Source organism: Cajanus cajan, chromosome 9 (genome assembly GCF_000230855.2).
Source record: "Cajanus cajan strain Asha chromosome 9, NIPB_CcT2T_4, whole genome shotgun sequence".
In the NCBI taxonomy this organism is placed as follows: domain Eukaryota; kingdom Viridiplantae; phylum Streptophyta; class Magnoliopsida; order Fabales; family Fabaceae; genus Cajanus; species Cajanus cajan.
In genome coordinates this window covers 28,033,020-28,060,174 of record NC_138525.1, presented here as the reverse complement: position 1 = coordinate 28,060,174, position 27,155 = coordinate 28,033,020, and the positions used below count along the sequence as shown (strand labels likewise).

At 33.9% G+C, this 27,155-nt stretch overlaps 1 protein-coding gene across 3 annotated transcripts in view; it reads left to right on the top strand.

Annotated features, from left to right (window-relative positions):
• The window catches only part of LOC109788930 (DNA topoisomerase, type IA, core), a 33,341-nt gene extending 6,786 nt beyond the window's left edge, over positions 1 to 26,555 (top strand). For all 3 annotated transcript variants that reach the window (XM_083063621.1, XM_083063620.1, XM_083063619.1), the window contains exons 7-22: positions 5,945 to 6,054; positions 6,144 to 6,244; positions 12,185 to 12,277; positions 13,207 to 13,290; positions 15,559 to 15,642; positions 16,115 to 16,183; positions 17,500 to 17,559; positions 18,471 to 18,542; positions 19,051 to 19,158; positions 19,325 to 19,401; positions 21,040 to 21,123; positions 22,249 to 22,360; positions 22,466 to 22,555; positions 25,531 to 25,596; positions 25,700 to 25,795; positions 26,118 to 26,555. In XM_083063621.1, the coding sequence (XP_082919747.1) occupies positions 5,945 to 6,054; positions 6,144 to 6,244; positions 12,185 to 12,277; positions 13,207 to 13,290; positions 15,559 to 15,642; positions 16,115 to 16,183; positions 17,500 to 17,559; positions 18,471 to 18,542; positions 19,051 to 19,158; positions 19,325 to 19,401; positions 21,040 to 21,123; positions 22,249 to 22,360; positions 22,466 to 22,555; positions 25,531 to 25,596; positions 25,700 to 25,795; positions 26,118 to 26,246 (1,435 nt within the window). In that variant the 3' untranslated portion in view covers positions 26,247 to 26,555. The remainder of the gene's footprint in view (positions 1 to 5,944; positions 6,055 to 6,143; positions 6,245 to 12,184; positions 12,278 to 13,206; positions 13,291 to 15,558; positions 15,643 to 16,114; positions 16,184 to 17,499; positions 17,560 to 18,470; positions 18,543 to 19,050; positions 19,159 to 19,324; positions 19,402 to 21,039; positions 21,124 to 22,248; positions 22,361 to 22,465; positions 22,556 to 25,530; positions 25,597 to 25,699; positions 25,796 to 26,117) is intronic.
• The last annotated feature ends 600 nt before the right edge of the window (positions 26,556 to 27,155 follow it).

Below are 27,155 nucleotides of genomic sequence, written 5' to 3'. Positions count from 1 at the left end.
CTTTGCAACCTGAGCAACCGCAATACTAGCTATTCTGCTAAACATATTCTTCAAACATTTGTTTCATGTAAGGTACATTTTGCCAATAGACATGCAATTTGGGATTTAAATACAGCTATAATGGTGTTAGTTATGGCATACTATGTAATCTTTAAAATATTTTGATGCATGAATTTTAATAAGAAAGGAGGAAAGAAGGTTATGTGGGAAAATAATAGGTATGTTCTTAAAAGTACAACCAAGCTATATATAAATGCCACCTGAGTAAAAGCTCTTCACTTCGGAGTATATAGCAAAAATAAACATACATATGAAGACAATTAACTAAACACCAGAGAAGCATGGAACACTGTTATCCCCACTAAGTCTGACAATTTATCCTTCACAGTTGTAGATACTAACTAATCTTTTATTCTCTTACTTCTGCTCATTGGTGTCTGTTAAACATAGTAGTCAATAGTAGTTGTCGCGGCCGCTATCATGGCGTGTCGGAGCAGAGCGGCTCTGTGCCACTACAGAAAGCTTGTTGCGGACTGCTTTAAAGGAGTGGTTGGAGTGGCTGCGAAAGCTGCGGAGTGTGGTGGCGCAATCGTGGGTGGGCGATGGATTTTCACTTCTTTTTTTGGAAGATGTCCGCCGATCTGTCTTCTTCTGCAACGGATATCTGCCGATCTGTCTTCTGCGATGGTGATTTTGTCTTCTCCGGCATCTGCAGACTTGTCTTCTTCTAAGAGGGAAGGCAGGCAGTGATGGCTTGAGTCTCATGATTAGAAGGGTTGCAGTAGAAAAAAATTAGAGTTGGAAAAGTTGGGCCAAATGGGCCCAAGTTTTATTTTCTCTTTTGATTTGGTTAATGGGCCTTTTGCTTCTCTTTATTATTAATTATTATTATAATTTAGATAATATTTTAAGTAATTTTTTTTAATATAAGACCTTAAATATTTTGTTTTCTTTATTTTTTATTTTGTTTAACTACTATAAATTTTTATTATTGAAAATATTTAATGTATAAATTAAGTTATGTTTCTATTTTTATATGTATATTATTAATTATATGTATTATAAATTATTTAATATTTATATATATATATATATATATATATATATATATATATATATATATATATATATATATATATAAATAAATTAGAATAGTGGTATCCCGCCATCCGCTATCTCACTTTTGGGGTTGGCCACTCCGTGCCGCTACACAGTATTAATAACTATGCTGTTAAACCATGGGAGTTGGTCTTCTCCCTTTGCTAATGCCAATTTGAAAATCTTTGAACATTCTGTTGAGGGCTTTACTAGCTGAGCCAGTTGACACCTTCTCAAGGCCCCTAATAACTTCAACACTGGAAATCACCTTTTTCTCTTGATCCTACATGCCCATCTCTCTATATCTTAAACCCTAAACCCTCCAAATTTAATAGACGTAATGCCAATGACATGATACCAGTAAGTTTAATAGACCTAATGCCAATGACATGATACCAGTGTATAGGCGACATAACTTCCCTTGATGAGAATCTGGATTGATCATCAAATCAAGAATTTTCTAGTAATTTAAGTAGTAACCACAAAATGGGATGAACCCATTAGGTTGGCCTGTTTGACCAGCTAAATGGGGTTGGGTTGGGTTGAGTCACTACCATTTTGACATTTCAATAACCTCGTGACATTATTAACTTGTGAAACATATTTAGCCATGAGTGCAGCAAATACATATTGATAATTATATACAATCATATTCATTTATATTTGGCATTTCAATAACTTCATGATATTATTAACCACTTGTGAGACACATTTAACCATTAGTGGCACAAGTAAATATTCATAATTATGTACAATCATATTCATTTACTCTCAACCACAGGCAAAGTTAACCACCATTAGACATTTCAATAGTCTCATGACATTGTCAACCATTTATGAGACAAAGTTAACCACCATTAGGCGTTTCAAATTTCAATAGCCTCTCGACACTGATAACCACTTGTGATGCATATTTAAACATTACTGCCACAAGGACAAATTGACAATTGTATACACATTGATTTACTCTTCAACCAGTTGTGAGACAAAGTTAATGATAGGAACTGATAGTTAGGGGCAGTTACGTGTAGAAAATAACTGCTTTAGAAATCAGATTAGTATTAAAAACTCCAGGGTGACAATTATATTTAGAACATAACTACTAGTAATTAGTTATTTATTAGAATTTGTAGGAAGTTATTTGTAGAAAATAACTGCTATTAGTTATGTATTGGGATTTAGGAGTATATATCTGATTGTAGGTTTTGTAATTAGGTAGTTGATGTCATTTGTAGTTTGTGGGCAGAGAATACTCTATGTAGGATACTTTTGTCTCTGCGACAACAAGTGTGTTATTGTATTATATGTTATTTCAATGTTCAATATTATATTTTATTACTTTTATCAATTGGTGTTTAATCATGTGAAATATATGATTTGATATGATTGATTCCTTTATAATTAGGGAAACTTGTATAGTGGAAATTAGAGATTCTACTCATTATTGCCTGTTATTTTTTATTTTTGTATTTCCTTATTTTGTATCCTTATTCATTATAAATAGAGGATTACATGTGTGGTAACAAACACACATTCCTATAATTCCTATAAATAGTAGGAATTGTGTTTCACTTTGAAGCATGGGTAGTTCAAAATTCATGCTGTACATGTACTGGTTATGTATTTGTACTTTGTACATGTTGGGTACTCGTGGGTACCTACCAGGTACGCACCCATAATATATATGTTAGAATAGTGGATTAAGCCTAACTCAACCCTACAAAACCGGCTTGTAAGGTAAGGGTTGCTTTCCACTTATATACTATTCAATTGCCTAATCTCTAGTCGATGTGGGACTTGGGTTTTTCCCAATACACCCCCTCACGTCCAGCACTATTGGGCTTGGTACGTGGATAAATGGTGGGTGGCCCTTTTTAATGATCTAGGATTGGCGGGACTTAGGTTTTTCCCAATACACCCCCTCACGCCTATGAGGCATGCATCAATGGTGGGTGGCCCATTTTTAAAGTGGATCTAAATGGCTCTGATACCATGTTAGAATAGTGATTAAGCCTAACTCAACCTTACAAAACCGGCTTGTAAGGTAAGGGTTGCTTTCCACTTATATACTATTCAATTGCCTAATCTCTAGTCGATGTGGGACTTGGGTTTTTCCCAATAATATATATTTTTTTAAAAGTAGGTACTTAATTTGGGTACACATGGGGTACTTTTTGGCTACGTATTGAATCCATACCCAAGTCTAAAAAATAAAACCCATGTGTTAACAAAATATTTTAAAAATTAAAACCAAAGGATTGGTGGGTCATGTATGGTGCAACAATCCCCAAACTACAACCACTTGTACTGAAACGTCTCTCACAACCATCATCATCTTTTTGTTGTGAAAGATATTGGAGCACATATTCTTTTGTCCTTTCTATGAAAAGAAATAGGCTCAACCCTATGAGAGTTGGAGATTTAGTTTTATACATATAAATCTTTGTCTTCTCTCAAGAAAGAGTAAGTGTTATATAGAGGGTGAGAGCAAAATATCGGATATTAGTCGAGATGAATGGGATCCACCTGAAGAGGCTGACCTTAAAATTACCGCTCTTTTTCTTGATGAACCAGAGTTAAAAGTGGTTCCTTTCATGGTTGATGGACAAGGAAATGATGAGATTGAAATTGTCAAAGTGTGATATATAACAATTAAAGTGTGCATCATAGTTCATGTGTCATATTATAATCATGCTTTAGGTGTTACAATTTTTGTTCTTGAATTGATATTATAGTTCAAGTGACAAGTGTACGGTTTATTTGTGATTTTTTTTTATCATTTATACAATTTACTTAGGTTTATGCAATTAAAAGTTATTTTAAAATTACATTAACATATTCGTACCCTATATTTTTGAAAAGTCACATATTTTGTCGTATTTGTACCCATATCCGTATCAATGTGTTTTGTTACCACACATGTAATCTTCTATTTATCTATTTATAATGAATAAGGATACAAAATAAGGAAATATGGAAATAAAAGATAACGAGTAATAATGAGTAGAATCCCTAATTTCTGCTATACAAGTTTCCCTAATTATAAAAGAATAAATTATATATTTAACACTCCTCCTCATGCTAGAGCATAGTGTATTGAGTTGAGCTTGTTACAAATGTCATTAACTTGGGAGCCTTTGAGGGATTTAGCAATCAAAAGCTCTAGGCTTGCAATTACTTTCACTATGCTAGCATTGTTTACCTGTGAAATGCATGGTGAATAGTGCACGTTAGAGAGGGGTAGCAAACAACTACAGTTCTTGGACATAATAGGTTGCTATACACTCCCATTGCATGAAGTGGTGGAGCATCATTGACGGGAGGCACGGTGGAGTAGCAAACGGTAGCTTTAAGATTGCGATTATTACTTATCGCATGGCTGTTGGTACAGAGAAAGGCAATGTGTGTGGTTGCGTGTAGCAGCTGACTGTGTCGTGTCTTGGTTGCACAATAGTCGCCTAAGTGTGGCGACTTTGGTGATGTGGTCACTTTGGAGGATGTGTGGCATGATAGAATCCCTTAGAGTTCCTTAATTATTTGTGTGACAACATTATTGGTGGCACGGTGGCCACTTGAGTGTAGAATCTCCGGTGGTGTGGTTGTGTCGGAGGAGATAGTGACTCGGTAGTGGCCCACAAAGCTCTAAAGTTGTTTATGGTACTGGTCATATAGAAACATACATGTTAGAGAGTGGGGCACGAGTAGATGCGTGCGGGGGGTCGGCGACAACTCTTGTGGAATTGTGTGTTTGTTACCATGTAGGAATTGTGTTTGTTACCACCAATGTAATCCTCTATCTATAATGAATAAGGATACAAAATAAGGAAATATAAAAATAAAAGATAACAAGTAATAATGAGTAGAATTCCTAATTTCCACCATACAAGTTCCCCTAACTATAAAGGAATCAATCATATCAAATCATATATTTAACATATCAAATAGCCACCATTAGGCGTTTCAATAACTTCACGACATTATTAACTACTTGTAAGTCCTATCTAACCATTAGTGCTACAAGTGCATAAAGATAATTATATATGATCACATTCATTTACTCTAAACCACTTATGAGGGAAGTTAGCCATATTTACACGTGGTTCAGCATGTGTACCAGGTAGATGCTGGGTGGAGAATTCCTAGTGAGACCTTAATCACTAATATTGTACCGATTGAGCCTTATGTGTGATTGAGGGCTTATTGGAGTTAATGAGCTAAAGTATTAATACTTGATAGTTTTGGCCTTTTAAGGTCATTGATTGATGTATTTGATGTTTCAAGTATTTGTATGTTTTGGTGGACTAATTAATAGTTATGTTTATATATATATATATATATTTGGTGGATCATTAGTCACCCTTTAATATTTTTTTATTATTTAAACTATGGTGGGATCATCCAGCCTAACTCGTAGCCCACTTAGGATTGAGTTTGAGCTAGGATTTTCAATCCACTCAACCCAATTTTTGGCAGGATAGATTAACCTTTTTGGTCACTCTTAAATTTAAGAAAGTTTGAGGATGGAGGAGGGGAAATGACATCTTAAACGTGACATTATCATAGACTTCATTAACCCTAAATGCTACAATTTTACCCTCTTAGAAGAAAATGAAAAGTATACATTATTATTTGGGATGATAGAATATGGTCTGGGGAAAGAAAAGTGTAATTCAGTTCTATCTGCATGCAAGGCAATTATTGATTCCTTTTCTCAATGCAGTTGGCAAATTTGTCTAATGTCGCGTTGTTATTTTAAATTTGAGTGCATAGTTAATTTGGTTTCAACAATTTTTGTTTTGTTTTGTTTTTTTTTTCATGTGCATGAATGAGAAATTATTGTATACAGGTATGGAAAAGATTTTGTCTCACAAAGTGCACCGAAGTATTTTAAAAAGGTGAAAAATGCACAAGAGGCCCATGAAGCAATTAGACCAACTGACATACGCAAGTTACCATGTATTATGATGCGTGCTTCTTTTGTGGATATTTTACTTGAATGGTAAACCAAAGCTGACTGCTAATAATATTATTTGATGATTTGTCAGCAATGCTTGCTGGGGTACTTGATGAGGAATCCTTGAAGCTCTACACACTTATTTGGTCACGAACAGTTTCATGTCAAATGGAATCTGCTGTCTTTGATCAGGTTAGACCGTTAGACCATTGAATATCCTTCAACGTATGAAGTATGAACCTTAAAAGCATATTCTAAACTAGCCATTTCTCTAGTTTGTACCTGAGTATTGGCTGTATATTCATTTAGAATTCAAAATTGTGCCTCTTTTTTGTTTCATTGATAGGTGAAGGAGATTATAAGAAAAGGACAAAGAAAGTGTTATACATCCTCTCGGGAAAACAAAACAAAGAGAGAAAAACTAGAACCTAGGAAATTGTAAATGTAACACTTTGTTGTTTTATTGGTAGGTGGAGGGAATTACAAGAAAAGGACAGAGTGTAATACATCCTTTCTAGAAAGCAAAACAAAGAGCAAAACTAGAACCTAGGATCTATGATATTGGAAATGTGACAAAGCATGCCAACCTCTCTGCATGTCTGAAAAATAAATGTCTCTAAACAACAAATGTACCATGAGCAGAACACCTTTGTTCTGCTAAAAAAATAACCTCATTTCAAATGACGTCTATAGTAGAAGACTTGAAGTGCCCTTAAAAATTCTAGTATTCCTTTCTAGCCATAAACACAAAGTACCACAAAAGACATAATGGTGTCACAGTTTTAGCCTCTTTATGCCAGCCAAAACATCTAAATTAATTAAATAATCACAAATTCTTTAGACAAGCCCAAAGTTTCTTAAATCCTTAGTTTATTCAAAAAAAAAAGGGTAGTTGCAAGATAGTGCATATTGTGCTATTGGACTAATCACTTGGGCAATGTTGATGCCCTCACTCTGCCTCATTTTTGTTATGGAGTTTTCATTCTGAAAGTCTCTTTTGTAGTTTATAGACACATTGATGGTTATTGCATATGATCTAGGTTGTTCGATTGCTATTCTATCTGCCTTACCAGGTTTGACAGTATTTGTGGTTTGACATTGTGATCTATTGGGTTGCAAGACACTTTTGACTTAAAGCCTTGTGCATTATGTAAGCATATCATTAGATCCACTTGGAAAAAGAGAATGATTTTATTATTATCATTCATGCCTATTACATTTTCCTTACACCTATTTGTAGCAATCTAATCTTCCAAAAATAAGGAAATAAGGAAAAAATATGCTGAAAAATAAACTAGAAGATTCTACAGATATTTTCTCTAATTACGAAAATTTTCCTCTAATTACAACACTCCCCCTCAAGTTGGTAAATGAATATCAATCATTCCTAACTTGCCTACAAGATCTTGAAATCTACCCTGAGGGAGCCCATTTGTAAAGATATCTGCTATTTGAAGTTCTGTAGGAACATGAGTTGTAATCACAAAGCCTCTGTCTAGATTATCTTTGATGAAATGTCTGTCAATCTCAATGTGTTTGGTCCTGTCATGTTGTACTGGATTATGGGCAATGCTCATGAAAGACTTATTGTCACAGTATAGTTGCACGGGGTTGTCCACCTTGACTTTAAGGTCATCCAAAATGATTTTCATCCAGAGTCCTTCACACATTCCTTGAGCAAGGGCTTGAAATTCAGCTTCTGCACTAGAACGAGATACTCTATCTTGCTTTTTGCTCCTCCATGTTACCAAACTATCTCCAAGAAACATACAATACCTAGAAGTACCTGCATAGTCAGCATCAATATATATTTTCATAGTCAATGTGTCTTCCTTTTTGAACAATAGCCCCTTTCCTGGACTTGACTTCAAGTACTGGAGAATTTTGTCAACTGCTTGCATGTGTCTCTCTCTTTGATCATGCATAAATTGGCTTACTACACTAACTGCATAAGCAATGTCTGGTCTTGTGTGTGATAGATAAATCAATTTTCCTACCAGTCTCTGATATTGGGCCTTCTCTACAGGAGCACTTTCTTCACTTCCAATTCTGTAATTTTGTTCTATAAGAACTGTTGAGGTTCTACATCCCAGCTTTCTTGTTTCTTTGAGGAGATCAAGTACATATTTCCTTTGGGAGATGAAAATTCCCTTCTTGGAGTAAGCAACCTCTATTCCAAGAAAATACTTGAGTTTTCATAGGTCTTTCATTTCAAATTGGGTTGCCAATTTTTCTGTTTCATCATCTCCTGCAATAATCACATCATCCACATAGACAAGCAATAGAGTGAGTTTACCTGTAGAAGAGTGTTTTATGAATAGAGTATGATCTCCTTGGCTATATCTGTATCCCAAGGAAACCATTCCTTTTGTAAATCTTCCAAACCATGCTCTAGGGGATTGCTTAAGACCATACAATGCTTTCTTTAGGAGACACATTGTTTCTTTCATTTTGCACTTCAAAACCTGGGGGAATCTCCATGTACACTTCCTCTTCCAGATTTCCATGAAGAAAGGCATTCTTCACATCCAACTGATGTAAATCCGAACCAAAATGAGTAGCCAAAGCGAGAACAACTCGAACTGTATTCATCTTTGCCATTGGGACAAACGTCTCCTCATAGTTAATCCAATAAGTTTTGGTATAACCTTTTTCCACCAATCTAGCTTTATATCTTTCTATTGTCCCATCTGCCTTATGTTTCAATGTGAATATCCATCTACATCCTACTGCCTTCTTGTCTCTTGGCTTATCAACAATCTCCCAAGTTGAATTTCTTTCTAATGCATTCATCTCTTCTTTCATGGCTTGAGTCCAATGTTCAAGTTTCATGGCCTCCTGGACTGAGGTAGGAATTTTTGTGGCATCAATGGCAGCAATAAAGCTTCTGTGCTTATCAGAGAGATTGTTAGTGCAAACATATCAAGAAATAAGAAATTTAGCACATGACCTTCTTTCCTTTCTTAATGCAATGGGTAAATCCTCAGTAATACTTACCTCCTCACTGTTATCTTCAGGGATCCTCACCTCCGGATTAGACAATTTTTCTTGCTCAAGAGTCGAAGTGGGTTGTTTTTTTCTTTCATATTTTTTGCCAAAAAAATTGTCTTCTTCCTCTTCTTCCGCTTCATCGATGTGGACCATGGTAGCTTCATTGCTCAGATCTTGGGCATCCTGCAAAGACAAATATGGTAATGACAAGAAGGAGAGCTCCTCCACTTCAAGTGCTTTCTCCTCTCGAAGTGGTGGACTGACATAAAAGGATTGGGTTTCATGAAAGGTGACATCCATGGTGATAAAGACGCGACGACTTTGAGTGTGATAACATTTGTACCCATTTTTATTAGAAGGATGCCCAATAAAGACATTTAAGAGCTTTGGGATCTAATTTACTACGATTAGGATGATGAGAGTGAACAAAAACATTACATCCAAAGACTCGACTAGGTAGACTCGATATTAAGGGGGAAGACGGAGCAAAAGACAATAGAGACTCTATAGGACTAATGCCATTTAAGATACGAGTGGGTAACCTGTTGATGAGATATGTGGCAGTTAACACAACTTCTCCCCAGTAATTTTTGGAACAGACATTTGAAAAAGAAGAGCTCTAGTTACTTCAAGAATATGACGATTCTTTCTTTCAGCAACCCCATTTTGTTGAGGGGTGTTCACACATGTTAGTTCATGAACAATACCATTATGAGACAAAATATTGAGAAATTCATGATTCACATATTCAGTACCATTATCAAACTTGATTCTTTTGATATTTTTTCCAAATTGATTTTGGACAAGACAGAAAAAATTAACAAAGATTTGGAAAACTTCTGATTTATTTTTCATAAAGTATGTCCACGTGACACGGGTACAATCGTCAATAAAGGTAACGAACCATTTGGCTCCGGAAATAGATTCTATGACAGGTCTCCAAACGTCAGAGTGAATTAAATCAAATGGAGAAGTACTCTTTTTATTACTAATAAGATAGGATGCACGATGGTGTTTTGACAACTGACAAATACCATAATTAAAGGACTCAACAAACTCCTTAGTAAACAAATGAGGAAATAAGGACTTGATAAGGTTAATGAAGGATGCCCAAGCCTTTTATGATGTAGCCATATTTGGGAATTTGCCCACGTCTCAGATGTAGCTTGTTGACTCATGATTTTTGTTTTGTTTTGGTCATCAGATTCCAATAGATACAACCCACTCTGCTCCTTAGCAGTTAAAATCGTCTTTCCTGTAGCAAGGTCTTGAAAAACACAATGAGTCAAGAAAAATGTTACTGAACAATTTAAATCTTTTGTGAGCTTTTGCATGGAGATAAGATTATTGGCTAATTGTGGAACATGTTAAACATCCTTTAATACAATAGATGATTTCAAAATTATATTCCAGAGTCGCATATGGGTACACCTTGACCATTCGCAACTGTAATAAGTTGTTTTCTATTCCTTTTAATATATGATTCGAAGATCATACAAAAAGGTGTCATATGATCAATTGCTCCTGAATCAAAAATCCAAATACCTTGAGACACAGGACCCACAATATGGAGAGAACTCTTACCTTTCATGGACAGAGTACATGGTCTAGAGGACTTACTTATTGATTCAATCATTGCTTTTAAACGATCTAGTTCCTCTTTGAAAGCTTTCATCTCAAGATCTGACGGTGGTGACGTAATGGATTGATTCGGCGACTCTATCTGTGGCGAGAACAATGAGTGGGCTACACCGAAAAGGAGCAAAAACTCAAAAAACTCAGATCTACTAGAATCTAAGCCAAACAGGACGTCATTGACCCGTGGAATGGACTTAGGAGGCTCCGGCGACTGGTTCTGTGATAGCGGCGGCGAGTGGGTCTCGTCGGAGCTAGGCGCGTGGGCTACACGTGCCAACGACGGTGGTGGCGCGTGGCGGTGTCTTTCCCATAGCGATTTCCAGCGTTGTGTTTGCCAAAGGAGGGCGCGCCTTTCTATCCTATCAACGGCTCCTATGGTGACGGTGGTAGCCGCAGTGGCCGGACAGCGGCGGCGATGACTACTATTGCAGCGGAAACGGAGCTCCCAAGATCGGGAACTCTGATACCAACTTGAAAAAAGAGAATGATTTTATTATTATTATTCATGCTTATTACATTTTGCTTACATCTATTTGTAACAATCTAATACTCCAAAAATAAGGAAATAAGGAAAAAATATGCTGAAAAATAAACTACAATATTCTACGGATATTTTCTCTAATTACAATAGATCCCACACTTTTGTGTGCTTTGGTTAGTCGTTGTTTTAGGTAAAATATCCGCTTCCCATCACTTTGTCCGTCATCTTTATAGTTGTTAGCCAAATAGGATCTATTTGCTCAGTATTGGAAAAAATCCAAGTTTCACATTGGCTGCTTCCCATCACTTTCTCCATCATCTTTATTATTGTTAGTCAGATAGGATATGTTTGCTCAGTATTGGGAAAAACCCAAGTTTCACATTGGCTAAAGACAAGGCAAACAAAAAGTTTACAAGTGGGGAGCAACTGTCACCTTATAAGTTGGTTTTGTAGGTTTGAGTTAGATCCAAACCCACATTCTTAGATGATATTAAAGCTATCTAGAACAACTCTAAAAGGACCACCTACCATTGATATACGCATCAAACCCAATAGTGTTGAACGTGAAGGAGTATTGGGAAAAATCCAAATCCCACATATCCTAGATTATTAAAAAGGGTCACCTGCCATTTATTCATTTACCAAGCCTAATAGTGTTGGACGTGAATGGTGTATTGGAAAAAAATCCAAGTTCCACATCGACTAGAAACAATGAAAATGAGAGCTTATAAGTGGGGAGCAACCCTCACCTTAAAATTTGGTTTTGTAGGGTTGAGTTAGTCTCAAACCCACATTTTAAGACTGTTTTATGGAACTTTGGTTTGTTAGAATGTTAAAGTCATTCAGGGTAAGTTCATTTATTCCTGGTCTACTAATGGTAGATTGTATCTGTGTACTAGAGAAAGATTGTGAACAATTTCTGATTGTTGAAATTACTTTTATGTTCATATAAAGTACATCTGCTTCTGTCTTACATTATTATGTTTAACCAGACATTTTTCCTGATGTTCTATTGATTCCAGATACAACTTGATATTGGAAATGCTAACAAGTCTATTATATTACGGTCTGCCAGCTCAAGGCTTGAGTTTCCAGGATACCGGGCAGTGTTTATGGTATGGTTAGTTGCAGCAGATAAGTGACTCTGGTGACATAATCTTTAACTATTCATATACCAGTTGACAGTACATGAAATAATGATGACTTTATATTTGTGATTACTATTGTTATTTTCAATGAAATAAATTATTATTTTAGTATTGCTTTTAGTGTAAGTATCGGATAGCTGTAACTGGGAAAAAATATATATTACAATTGGATTTCAAATTTAATGCTTTTTTGTATAAGTAAAATTTTAAAGTTATGCTATATGCATTAAGTTTGTTTTCTACTGGCTAATATCATGTTTTTGATGATGAACAAGATCTCCTGGAGCTTAAAATGTTTTGGAAAGACTTGCTATCTTGTTTGCTTTATGCATGCTATTGGAGTATAACTTTACTCCTTATCTTCCAGCTATCTTTTCAGCTTTATTCTGTTGTAATTGTTAGTTTACTTTTCATATTCAACCTTTGGACAACAGTAGCACAGTTTTATATCTGTTAAGCTGTGTAACTAATTCTCTCAGTCTGTTAGGTTGTTACAGCTTCTGTTAGAAGCTGTTAGCCTTATAAATAGCTCTCTGTACTTTGTAATATGCAGATTGAATAATATATAAAAAATGCTTTACTATTCGTTCTCTCTCTCAAACTTCAACACATCCCAAAAGAAACATATTAAGTGTGAATATGCATGTGGTTCTATTTTGTATGCATTGTTCAATTGCTGGATGAAAGAGACTTAAGGGATTTAATGTAGTTTCCATTTGATTCAAATCTGTATTATTACGAGAGGTTGTCACAAGTCACACAATTTTTATTTCATTATTTTGTATGCCTATAAATGGTTTTGTATCTATTAATTTCAGTTGTGGTTGAGAATAACCACATGTACCTTTATATGTTTAGGTAACTGTGTTTCCTGACATTTTTTTTCTACCTTCTAGGATGTTGTTACCAAAGCTGTTCAAGATAAAGACATTGATGGATCCAGTCATGATCAAACATTTGGGGTACTAAATTCCTTGAAGGTAATATTTCTGAAAACTTAATATATATATATATATATATAAAAAATATAATTATGTATGTATATATGGTTTGTAATTGAAAATGTTTTCTTTCCTTCTAATGGCAATCTGCCAGTTCCGTTTATTTAGATAGGATGCTATTCTTAGCTTCCTTATGGTGTTTTGGCATTGGTTTTTTCAAAAAGGGAGTGGACTTTGATAGATATATAGATAGACCGACAGATACCCTCCTAATAATATTTTTCTTTATTATTGTTTCTCTAGTTGGGAAAATATAAATATCCTATAATCTTATGCTTCCAGAGAAGAAATATATCTGGATGTTGTGCTTGTGAAAGTACATACATCACACATGTACTCCTTCTGGTCTTTATTTTAAGACACTTTTAATCGAATCACATAGATCAATTAAAGTAGTTATATTTGTTGATTTTATCGAGTTTATAAAGCAAAATCATGATGCATCAATTTTACCTGTCGGACTTATCATTAAATTTTCATGAGAGGCGTAGATATTACTGCATATCAAAGTTTATGCTCTACTTCCGATCAAATTGATAAATGACAATTGGAGAGTTTAAGAGGTGAGAGAATGATCGTTTATTTCTCAAATTCTCTTCTTATTATCCGACAACAAGATGCTCATATTGTCACAATCTTTAATAAGGGCAAAAGGTGAAAAATTAAATCAATGCTTTATATCAATGGTAAAGTGCCTTGACTACCATTTCCTTCTAAATTGTCTTTTATAATAAGGGCCACAGGGAGTACTATTTATTACAACACATTATAGTACAATAGGAAATACAAATCAAATCCTTTATTGCAGTAATCCAAGATTTTTCTTGCTCCTATTTGAATATAAAGACAATTTTGTAGGAAGAAAAAAATGACTCCCACTAATCTGTATATTTCATTATCTATGGTCTGAACTGTGTATTCAAATACAAAAAGGATAAAAGCCTAAGCCATTACATCAACGTCAAATACAGTTAGAAAGCACAACATAAGATTAAAACAATAAGAAGCTTTCTTAACAAGCAATTGTAATTTGTAACACTCCCCCTTAGGCTTGAGCAAACAAATTGTGTGCATCAAGCTTGAAACATAAAAACTGAATTCTAGGACCCCTCAATGACTTAGTCATAACATCTGCAAGATGTTCACTGCAGTTGACAAATTCAGTAATAATTTCCTTGGATAGCAGCTTCTCTCCAACAAAATGACAATCAACCTCTATATTTTAGTTCTCTCATTAAATATTGGTTTGGAAGTGATGTAAGGTGCAACCTGATTATCGCAATACAATTTCATTGGATGAACTTCACAAAATTTTAAGTCTTGAAGAAGTTGCTTAATCCATACGAGTTCACAAATAATCGAAGCCATAGTTTGATATTTAGCTTCAACACTGTAATATCTCATACACCCCCATAAGCTCAAGGGGGTCGAGTGATGGAAGTAGTAGTGAGCACATTGAGCTTGGTTATGAGTTGTAAAAGCCATGTATGAGATAGAGGTTCTGCCCATTCATCTTGTGCAGGGATGTGTAGAAAAGCAAGCTGTTTGCTAAAACCTTCTCTCAAACACAAAAGATCAATCTCCATGTGCTTTGTATGGGCATGAAGAACAAGATTATATGCTAGAGAAACAACACTCAAATTGTCACAACACGGTGAGCTATTTGCAATAGCCAATTCTTTTAGTAAAGTTTGTATCCAAAGTAAGCATTTTCTTGGGCAAAACGATACTCAGCCTCAAAGTTGGAATGAGCAACAACCTGTTGTTTTTGCAATAACCTTTTGGGCTTAAAGTGTGGAGATCTTGTATAAGTCCATTTTACCTTGAAATTAAGCTTTACTTGGAAGAATGAGGGAAACAATTATCAAACTCTTGACCATTTATTCCACACAGGGTTTTTGATACCATGTCAAGGATCAGCGTTTCTAAACCTTTAGATATTAGATGGTGGATTAAGAATGTTTCGCTATCTGTAAAATAGCCTTTCCCCTTTGGTAATTGTTCTCACCTTTCCATAAGCTAGCTTTGCTATGCATCTGTTTCGTTTATTTTCAATCTGTGAATTGATTTATGATGCTGAAAGTTGAACAAGTCAACGGGACATGGACATATGCCTTTAGCAGAATGAGACTGGTTGTTGATTATTTTTTTTGTATATCTGACATAATTACTCTCAATTTATGCCAAAGAATTTATTGATGCCATAAAATTTGCGGCACATTCCCTTCATTGACATTTATTTTATAGACAGGGGATCCATTACATGTGGTTCAAGCTGAACCTAATCAGCATCATACACAGCCACCGCCAAGGTACACTGAAGCATCATTGGTAAGTCTTCTTGTTTCTGTCATTAAGATTAAAGGGCTAGTATAGACCATAAGGGCCTCTTTACTGTGAGAAAATGTTGTATTATTTTTTTCATGTTTTCACTTTTATATACAAATGTGCCACTATATTTTCATTTTTCTTTCTGCTTTATTTGTACAAAAAATGGTGAAAGCAATAAAAGATGTTTTCACAGTTTCTTATACAAATTTTGATAACAAAAAACAATGAAAACAGTAATCTTTTTCTCAAAATTGAATTGGCCACAATATTCTCAAAAAGGTAAAAACAGTAAACTCTTGTTGCATGTAGAAGTAATGCCCGATATTTGATATTCTCAATGGGTTCTGTCATCATCTGTACTTTTTCATTTTTTTATGAGGTTATTAATTATTTATATTATCTTAAGAAAAAAAATTTCTTTTGCACTATGTTCTCTTCTTTTTCTCTTGAATATTCCCCGATGATATTATAGGTTAAGAAGCTTGAGGAGCTTGGGATTGGAAGGCCATCAACATATGCAATGACGTTAAGAGTTTTACAGGTAGTTTACTGGTGGAACAGTGTAATGTCATAACCAGTCCATATATTATCTTATTTGTCTTATTGAATGAAGTCTAATAATTTGAATTGTAAGCTGTGATTTAGTAAGATAATTGTATAATTTGTTCAGGTTTTTTATTTAGCTGACGTGTTTTTACTTTTTAGGAAATTAGGGCTTGTTTGTTTACCATTTTTTTGAAACTATTTTTGTTTTTAAAAACAAAGTTCTAGTTTGAGTTTTTGAAAATTGTTTTCAAAATATCTCTTTTCAGTTTCTAAAATAAAGAAACAGAACATCTCTAAGCTGTGTAGCTTTTAACTTACCGTTTCCTATGACTTATGTTATTTCTTGTAGTGCATGTTCTTTCCTCAGTTTCTAAAATCTAGTTTTAATTTGTATTTGTAAAATGGTTTTTAAAGACTAAGAAACAAAAACACAATTGAACACACCCTAAGTCACTCAGATCCATTATTACTCTGCACCAGATCAGATATTGGTAGAGGCTCAATCAACTAATAATTCCATCTAATAGCGTGTTTGGATTAGATTATTTCAAGGAGAATAATTACCTATTTTTTTTAAAGTTCTTCCTAGAAGATGATAGATTAATTCTTCAAAATAAGTTGAGCCAAACATTCTTTAACTCGATTAACAGTTACCATCATAGGTGGTTTGTGTACATAATGAATCTGACTATTGCTCATTCCTTCATGTTATTTGATTAACATCATTGTTTACTTCTGATTTTGTGATCGTATGAAACTGTATAATCAAGGAAGTGTTGCTTCAGGTTTTCAGCCATTTTAGATAGCTTAAGAAGGTTATGAAATGAAGTGATTGATTAATGCAACAATGAAGGTTTTATTTAAACCTGACGATAGTAATTTTTCATTCATTCATCATAAAAAGTAAATTGGTGTCATAAACCAGAAGCACCCTGAACACAAGAAAATTTCAGCATTCAACAAGCAATTGTTTGTACTAAAACCACAACTAAAGTAAAAAAGTCATCGATCAACTCACATATCCATCGAGCTTGTGATACAATGATAGTTCTTCATTGAAATAATTACTGTTTTTCAAACTATAATTGAGAACCCCTCGTATATGCAAAAACATAGCTTTTTTTTTTTTTTTTCATTGTTCCTCCTAAAATATTGATTGATGATTTCATGCACGTGAGATTCTCTTGTTGCTCTTGTCTCCTTGTTTGTATATATTTACTCTATCTTTCGTGGAAAATTTTTGGACATGTAACTGTTCCCTTTTAAATCTGTTTGATAAAATTCTGAGTCAACAATTTTTTTTTGCCTCAGGATAGAAATTATCTGACAGTAAAAAGTCGAGTTCTGTCTCCAGAATTTCGTGGTCGCATGGTAAGCTTTGGGCTATTTTTAAATTTATTGTTTTGTTTGGATGAAAATAATAGTTACATTGTTGTAATATTTAGTTAATATGCCTGCAAAGAAGATTCCAAAGTTTGTCATTCTTGCTTCTGGTAGCTTCATATTTTAGAGTCATCTGATTTATATCTTCTCTTTATCCAATTTTTTCCTAGCCATGGATATGGCTCCTCTAATTTATAGCTATAACATCTATATGCTTATTCATAGACATATGCCCCTTTGATTTATGATAATCAACAATAGTTGTGGTTTTGTCTAATGAATGATAGGTCTATGTAGCCTTCATACTATTATTTGCATTTTTCTTTCGATTATACATATATTTTTAATCGGATAAACTGAGATAGCAACCACAACTTTTTCTTTTTATATTGCTGTTTTCCATGTGCCTTAGCTGTTATACTCGTATTCATTCCATTGGTTACTGCTGTAAGAACATTCTGTTGCCTTAATATCATTGAGCTGCTTCATCTGTTAGGTGTCCTCTTTTGGATCCACAAAAAAAATATTTAAATTAAGTCAGTTTTAAAAAGCCCTTATCTTCTGGTGCCCTGATTTCCATAAAGAATAGGAAATGCCATTAGAAAACAAAGATGAATTTTGGATCATGTGCTGGTCGACAACTTAAAAGTTTAGTAGTGCAGTCCTCGTTATTCTAATTGGGCAATATTCTTCCATCAACGAGCCTTTTAATTTGATGCCCTACAAATCTCTTCTGTTCACATATAGGGGAATGGGATAGGTTTTCCTTTTCTGTTTCAAATTTTATAACTTAATTCATGCTAGGCTTATCCATTGCCACTTTTTTCTTTGCAGTTAGATGAGCTAGGAATCTAGGATATATGATGTGTATTTTATACAATTTTTTTGATGATGTTTAGGTTTCAGCCTTTCTGTCACAACATTTTTCAGAGGTCACAGACTACAGTTTTACTGCCGATATGGAAACTGAGGTATCTAGTATGATTGTGTCTTGTTCCCATTTGACCCTCTATTCTATTTGTATTTGTATTTTGAATTTTGAATTTTGAATTTTAAATAGGGATTACAATGGGGTTTCAATCCAATGGGTACCCACAATATGTGCCTGCGCCATGTACATGTATATGGGTATCCATTGGGTATGAACATAAACATTACAGTTTGTATTTGCATGAGTATGGTTACTGGTAGGGGTCCTTTTTTTATCTTCTTAAATGCAGGTGTGGGTACAGTTACTATAATACCCTATCAAAGCCTACCTATTGTCATCCCTAATTTTAAAAGCTTTGATGCTGTACCACCATCCCTAATTGTACTCTAAGACCGTCCTGTTTACTTATTTCTGTCTTTAGAAAATTTATTGACTCCTTTTCCCGCAGTATTTTTATTTTGATTCTCTTCCCTACTGCGTGACCTAGCTGGTTGTTATTTGTGTATTTTTATTTTGTATTTTTATTTTATGTCTCATTCTTTTTTCAGCTTGATAATGTCTCTGCTGGATTAACTGAATGGAAAGGCCTCCTTAAAGACTATTGGACACGGTTTAAATTGTATTGTGAGCGTACATCTAATGTTCATATTCATCAGGTGTGGCTTCTCTTAGCTCAAGGCTTGAAATTTGGAGATCTAAAATTATAACTTCCTTGCTTTGATCTATTTGCAATTGCTTATATTTCTCAATGCACTGTTTATGTAAACATATTCTGTAATTGTTTTTGGTTATGTACTTGTGAAATGGTTTTTATGGTTGCAGGTTGAGAAGATGTTGGAAAAAAAATTTGGCGATTATTTATTTGCTTCTATCTCAGATCAGAGCCGGGTTTGTCCAAGGCAAGTTATTCTATGTTATGGATGGAATTAGCTTAGACAAATGACATGTTGCAGATTCTTTAGCCACATGAGATTACTGACATTGTTTTATAGTTATTTCTTTATGGAACTTCTATTTTGCATTTTCAAGAATTCTGGTTTTGTCCCTGGGAGGTTGTTAGAAAATGTTTAATCAAGTGCTAAAGTACTGAGGAATGACTCTCACTATATGTGATGGGAGTTCATATGGCTAAAGTAACTCTTAAAATCGTTAAAATTTTGGGAGATTGGAATATGTGCTCCATAATGCATTCATTTTAGCCTTCCATGAAGGAAAGAACCAAATTAGAAATTAATTGCCACTTCAATTGTTAGAGGATTAAATCTGGAGAAATTAGCACTTTGGTTGTGAATTCAGATGACCAATCAAAAAATAGATGTATTAATAAAGGTAAGTTAGTACCAAAACCCATGCATTATAACTTAGGAAATAGAGTTTGAATAATTAGCTTATTCGGATTAAATATGTATTTAATCCTTCAAATTATGTTTATTTTTAGTTTTAGTCTCTGTTAAGATAATTATATAAGATATAGTTTAGATATACTAGTTTATCCTCTCCTAATTTCTAGTTCAGTTTCCTTAGTCAGTTTTATCTAAATCCCTAAACTTTAGGGATTGATTATGTTTTATGCCTATTTATTTTATTGTATCCATCAATTCAATAACATGAAAATCATTCAGATTCAAGTGTCTCTATAAATATTTTATTCGTTTCTATTCCTTAATCCTGTCATTTAACAAAAATGATAAGGGTTTGACTAAAATTACCTTATATTTTTAGGGACCAAAAATATATATGAACCATTATTTTAAGTTTCTCTTGTAAATTATGATTTGTTTATTTATTAAATTAGTTTTGTATTCATATTTCATCCTGTATATAAATTCCAGTTGGTTGAGTGTGTTTTCACTCCTGCATTTCAAGCCAAATAGTCTAGTAAGGCGTTTCAAGCAGGGAAGAAATGGCTATGGGATATCCGTATTAGTAAAATCTCTTGGGCTTGTCTATTTGGTCGATGTGAGACTTGATTAATAACCAAAAGTTTTGTAAGCTTAGTTGATACTACCTTGGGTTTTAAACTGGTAAAAAGTTTCTCCCAAGTGAACAAGCTTCTAAAATGTTAAAATGAGGGTGCAGCTGTAGAACTAAGCATTAGCTATGTTGAAGAAAGGGGGAACCCTCTTGAAGGGGAGACCTTTGAAGAGTGACCTTTTACCTTTTTGTATTTTCAACCAAGAAAAACAAACATTCTTTTTTGTTCTCGATTTCTATTTTGTGTTCCTAACAGAACGTTGGAGTCTTCTGTGAAGTGCTAAGCTCTGATATGATGATGAAAATATTGTAGTGTTAGACAGTTAAAGAAACTGAGAGAAAGAAAGGGAAAATGCTCAGAAGATAATGAAACAGGGATTTTGTTACAAAGATTGCAGATAATTTTTTTTTGTCTTATGTTTGTGATTCTTTGTATTTAACACAGAAGACTGATTATGCTGATTTATTTATTTGTTGAAAATGACATTGATTACTTGCATTATATGCTGCGTTGTCTGTTGATCATATTCTCTATTGATATGTTCTGATTGAACTTGTTTCAGTTGTTTGGAAGGCACACTCATTTTTAAAGTAAGTAGATTTGGTGCTGGCTACTTTATAGGTTGTGATCAGCATCCGAGGTGCAAGTGAGTATTTTATTGCATATTTAGATTAGGTTCTTGTTCTGATCTAACTGGTATGTGAGTTATGCAATTGCAATGGTGTGCGTGTTATATACTATACACATTTGAAAAAATAGTGTATCCAAAATTTGTGTTCTACATGATGTGAGGATTATATGATTTCAGTTCAGTTTTGATTTTTGATTTTTATGATAGAAATGAATAATGAAGCAAAAATCTGTGGCATTGCAAAGATATTTTATTTGTGGTGTGTAAGGAAATTTGAGTATACAAGTAGGCATCATATGATCCTACATTAATCCACCCAAAACTGAAAGAAAAAATAAATGCATGTACTTTACATGTCAACCACCCACATTTTATCTAATACGACAAGTAAATTTTGTTTCTAATGATATGATTTAAAAATTATACACTGTTCATTGCTTGATGTGTTGTTACCTTTGGCAAACAATCAATTTGACTTGAAATAGTAAATAGGTCAAGTAAGTTTATTGTTCTCTCTATATCATTTTTTCTTTTTGGATTAGTCATATATTGAAAGAAACATATATTATCTTGTACTCTGGTGTGGTTAACCCACTGTTTTGAATTTATTATTTATTTATTTATTTATTTATTTTATGCTATTGCTATTGAAGTTTTGGGTAATATTTGAACTGTATGGTTCATAGATATGATTGATGTTAGTTAGTAGTTAGGTCAATTGATTGGGACTTGTAATAATTAGTTTGTTAAAAGGAGTGTCAGGAATATAAATAGGAGAAGGATGTCAGGGAAGGGACATTCAGATGAGAATCATTTGAGAATTGAGAATTGTTTTTTTGTATAATGAGAAATCCTCTATGAAGGTTAAACCCTGGAGGGGATACCTCTTCTATTTTCTGAACTCTTCATTCAATTCAATAAAATCTTTTTTTTTTCTTTCCGATATCTAATTTGTTCATTATAATTAGTTGCAAGTACATGTAGTTTATAGTTTCTTGAAATAGTGGATGTGCTGAGCTTATGGGATCTTATCTAAATTTTAGGAGGGGTATTTTTCAACACTGACTTCACATTTTGTAGCACTTATTGCTAAAATGTCAAACGAATCCATTGAGTTTTTCTTGTGATTGCTGAAAACAGGTACATTGCTAAAACATTATATGGTACAGAGGAGGAAGAGGATGCATCTCAGCCAAACACTAGAATAGAGGAACCAAAACTCCTAGGTGTAACCAGTGGTTCAAAAGAAAAGGTTTGCTTTAGATCTTGGCCGTGTTTATATGCTGTGAAGGATTGATTTAATTATTTTTTTGGGGCTGCTAAATATTGTGTATAAATGGCATTATGTTTCTCTCAGGTTCTTTTGAAAACGGGTCCTTATGGATTTTATGTTCAGCTTGGAGAAGACAGGAAGGGATACACACCTAAAAGAGCCTCTGTGTCTCATGTATGTCACACTGTCAATTTCAATTCTGAGTCATTTTATTTTATTATTATTTTTGGATGAATGTAGGTATTCCAATAATAGTTTATATCCATGACAAATAGAGGTTTGTATGTCACGTTTCTTGAAAATTTAAGAGGGAAACATGTTGGATGCCTACATAACATGCTGTTTTAATGGTAAGTACAATAAGTGTGTATAATATGATCATTGAACAAGGACAAAGTGATGGCATCCTTGCTAGCATTGATGGAGAAATGAAGATCAATGGTAAGGACACCTTGACTCCTTGGATCAAAGCTCTTCAAGGGACGTCTTTGATGAAGGAAATGGACGAAAATGGAGGTTGGGTAGAAGGGGTTTGAGAAGGTACTATAGGGTTTGGCTCACTCCATGGATGATGAAAGCCACTTCTAGGGTTTCTCTCAAGGAAGGAGATAGGTAGGGTTTGGCCGAAAACTAGCCAAGAGTGACTAAGGAAAATATTAAGGCACAAGGCTCTCTCAATATATTAATTTCCAAAGTGATTATATGTTGGATAGCCTAGGGTATTTATAGAAGGGAGGAAATATTTAGGGTTGCATTTGAGAGTGCATGGCCGAGTAATGCAAGCCAAATGCACTTCAAATGAAACCTAAATTAATCCTAGATGCTACTTGGTGGCCAAGGATGGAATCTTTGGGTTTGGTTAAGCTACATCTAGGTGCATGATAAGACCATGCAACCTAGGTGCCCTCCACTTGGACCTAAGCCTTGCCAAGTCCAAAAACAAATCCAATGCTACCAAAAAAATACGTCTAGGCCTATTTTCTCACTTTAATAAAATACCCTAGTCCAAAAATTAAAATCCTATAATCTAAGGCACCCTATAATACAAGGGTAAAATGGGAAATACAAGCAAAAATAAATCATATGATTAAGATACCCCGAAATACAAGGGTAAAAATGAGAAATAAAAGTAAAATAAATCTTATGTCTAAGATACCCAAAATAAAAGGGAAAAATGGAAAATTAAAGATAAGGGTAAAATAGGAATAAAATAAATTTTATGCAAACAAGGTTTAAGAGAATGATTAATATTCTTTAGCCATGAGAAACATGTCTCTAGGGGTGTTAGCTCCTCTATCCTCTTCCAATCTTTTAGTCATGGATCTAGTGATGGATCTCACATGAAGCTCCAAGGATGGTCCTCCATTACAAAGTTCCCGAGATTTTTGGAGAGAAGAAAGGTGATCTATGACTATGTGCCAAATTAATTTTTGTGCAAACATGTAGTCTTGTTAGTGAAAATGTCTTGAAATGCATTTTGGGTTATATCTGTTAAAGTCAGGAGGGAGGCGGATGAAAGCGTAAGGGTTCAAATTGATGGGTTGATGAGGATATAATTTGATGGTTAACTATGTGGAAGGTAGTAACATAGTTTAAGCGAAATAGAAGCATGGAATTTTTATGGCGAATAGAATATTCACAAGCTCAACATAATCACTGGTGTCCTCAAAATTAACATAAAATGAAGAATACAATAATTCTGAAATATTCGAATGAATAATAGATTTAAAAGCTGCTAAAAAATTGAGTGAAGGTGAAGATGAAATAGGGAAATGTTATTTGCATTTTAGAGAGGGGGTGAAGGTGAAGATGAGGTGAAAAATATGACAGAATCAGATTCAAATAAAATCTGAACCATGACCAGATCATAGATGATAGGCTATTTATTGCTTCTTGATTTTTCCTGATTATGGCAGATTTAGTTTCCTCCGAGATTATTTCTGTCTATAAATCAGTGGTTGTAACATTCAAAATAAAGTAAGTGAAATAAAAATATTTCATTCTCTCTTCTAATAAGGTATAAGGGCTATTTTAGATCTGCCGTTAAAATGGTCATCCACCATTTATACATGAACCAAATCCAAGTGTTAGGCAAGAGGCATGGTGGGCTGGCCTGCCAAAATTTGGAGGGCCAGGGTAGACATTTCAGCCCACTTGGCCCATCCCGCCAACTTGTCGGGCCAAATTGAGCGGTGGGTTGGCTGCCAGCCTGTTTAATTTTGAAATATTATTTTTATTTTGTAACTTATTTCGTTGCATTATAGTTTTGTTTATGTTTAATGTGTGGTATCTATGTTGTGGTATAGTCTTGTACTCTTATTATTGAAGGACTATAAGTAATTGTGTTTGTGGTTCTTATGGGATATTATAATTTGTGCTCTTGAAAGACTATTAGTAATGGTTTCGATTGTTTGAGAAAGATTTTTAGTAATTTGTAATTTAATATTTTTGTATCGAAAAAAATCAAAACCCTGCCTATCGTAGATCATTAAAAAAGGTCATCCATCATTTATCTAAACACTAAATCTATTAGTGCTTGCTGGACATGAGGAGGGTGGATTGAGAAAAATCCATGTTCCACATTGACTAAAAATAAGATCAACATAACTAATTTTATCTTACAAACCGGTTTTGTATGGTGAAGTTAAGTCCAAATGATTTTTCTACCAAAAAATCAAACTTGTCAGTTTCTCTCAATTGTCACTCTGCTGTATTGGCATTCCATCGTTCAACTATATTTTAACGTTGAAGTAAGCTATCTGACAATGTTCATCTTTGTATATTATTGGTTGGATGTTCCAATAATGGGGGATAGTTTTTCCTCTTTAAGGTAGCATATTCTGTTTGAGTGGAGGAGAAATTATTTTCTTAATTTAATTGTGAAAATTAAATATGTAGAATAAACTATATTCAAAGATTGTTATATAATGTGGCTTTTTGTATCCATAGTGCATGAAAATTTTCTTGTCGCTCAATGAATGTGGCTGCTGAGTAAGTATGTTGCACACGCATTTGTGCAAATTCGGGTTGATGTCTTGTCTGTTTTTTGAGGGTGATGAGTCTGATGACTTAAGAGCTGCTTGTGCAAATATGATGAATTATTTTATCCTTCAACGAAAGGAAAGAAGTTAAAGTTTAGGTTGTTTCAGATCAAGGATGTGGATTCTATCACTCTTGAAGACGCACTTCAGTTGCTTCAATATCCATTGACATTGGTACGTTTCTTAATTTTCAATTTGAGCCACAAGTACTTATCATGTTTGTTAGAATATTATGTACACGAGGTTCGTTTAAACTAATTAATTTACTTATGATTAGGGTAACCATCCCAAGGATGGACATCCTGTCATATTAAAGCTTGCAAGAGTTGGGTTTTGTGTTAGACATCGGTCCACAATTGCCTCTGTTCCCAAGGTATGATTTAGTTAAGTATTTTCTCATTTTAGATTTTATCATTCTACACGTCATGCAACCATAGGATACACATATCCTGTAGATCAATATGATTATTCTAAAAACTCTAATTCTAAAATGGTATTATAGTTTATTTTAGTGGTTGTTGAGCTTATTATGTCATATTATCGGATCTTTATATCCGATTCATATTCGAGATGTCTAGTTTTCCTCATGAGAGAAAAACTCCAATCTCATGAGTTAATTTTTAGGGTTAAGTTAGATTTAAACCCAATTCTATGACAAGTTTTTCTAAAGCAATTTTTTTTTAATTGACATTCAGGATATGAAGGCAAGTGATGTGACCCTGGAAAAAGCCCTTGAATTTTTGACGGGAAAAGATGTGAGACGATCAGGGCGCCCAAAAGGAAAATCTAAAGCTCAAGAAGTTGAAGTTATTGAAGCATTCTGAGTTTTTGTTTAGCGTCAGTGCAGAGATTTTTCGTGGTTCACTACATTAATATCTGCCTTTTGCCAACCAGTCCCAGATGAGTCCTGGAAGATTCTTTTATGGAGCCAAATGTATATTTATCATTGTTCTACAAATTTTGTTGCGTGTCTTCTGTTTTTTGTTTTTTACCTTAACTGTCTATAACGTTAGGCCAATGTGATATTTATTTTAGATTTAGATAGAAATGTGTTATCTTCCTACGGCTTGATATTCGTTTACTTGTATACTATTCAGCAAATTCAAAAGAAAATCCTTTGTCAGGGTTGATTATTGCCTTGTCTTATAACCGTTTTGTATTTTATTTTTATTATTTTTTTAAAAATTTTAATACTCGACATTGTCAAGGTTTAAGAGAGAATTGCCTTCTCAGTCAATAATGCAATCAGTCATCATTTTCTAATTTGGATAGCGATGTGTTTATTCTAATATATTATATGTAAGGATGTAATTAATAACGTATTTATGCCGTCAAAGTCGAAGTGTTGGTAATGTTTACAACTTAACCCGTAAAGATAACTAGTTAAGTTACAGTGTGAGGGCATGTCTCTCTCTCTCTATATATATATATATTAAATATTTTAGTATTTATAGTTAAACTTTAAAAATCCTATTCCTATTGACAGTATGAACTAGTTAACGTCTTCCTGCCATATTCCTTAAACATTTAGCCATTGACAATATGAACTAATAATGGAAGGCCATAAAAACATTGTAAAAAAATAAAACACTTTTAAAATAAGAAATTATAAAGACACAATTAAAAAAGACAATATGAAAATTGAAAAACATACTATTAGAATGAACTGCTTACTGTTACAAAACATATCTAATTGAATTAACCGTTACAGAATTAAAAATTGAACAAATATA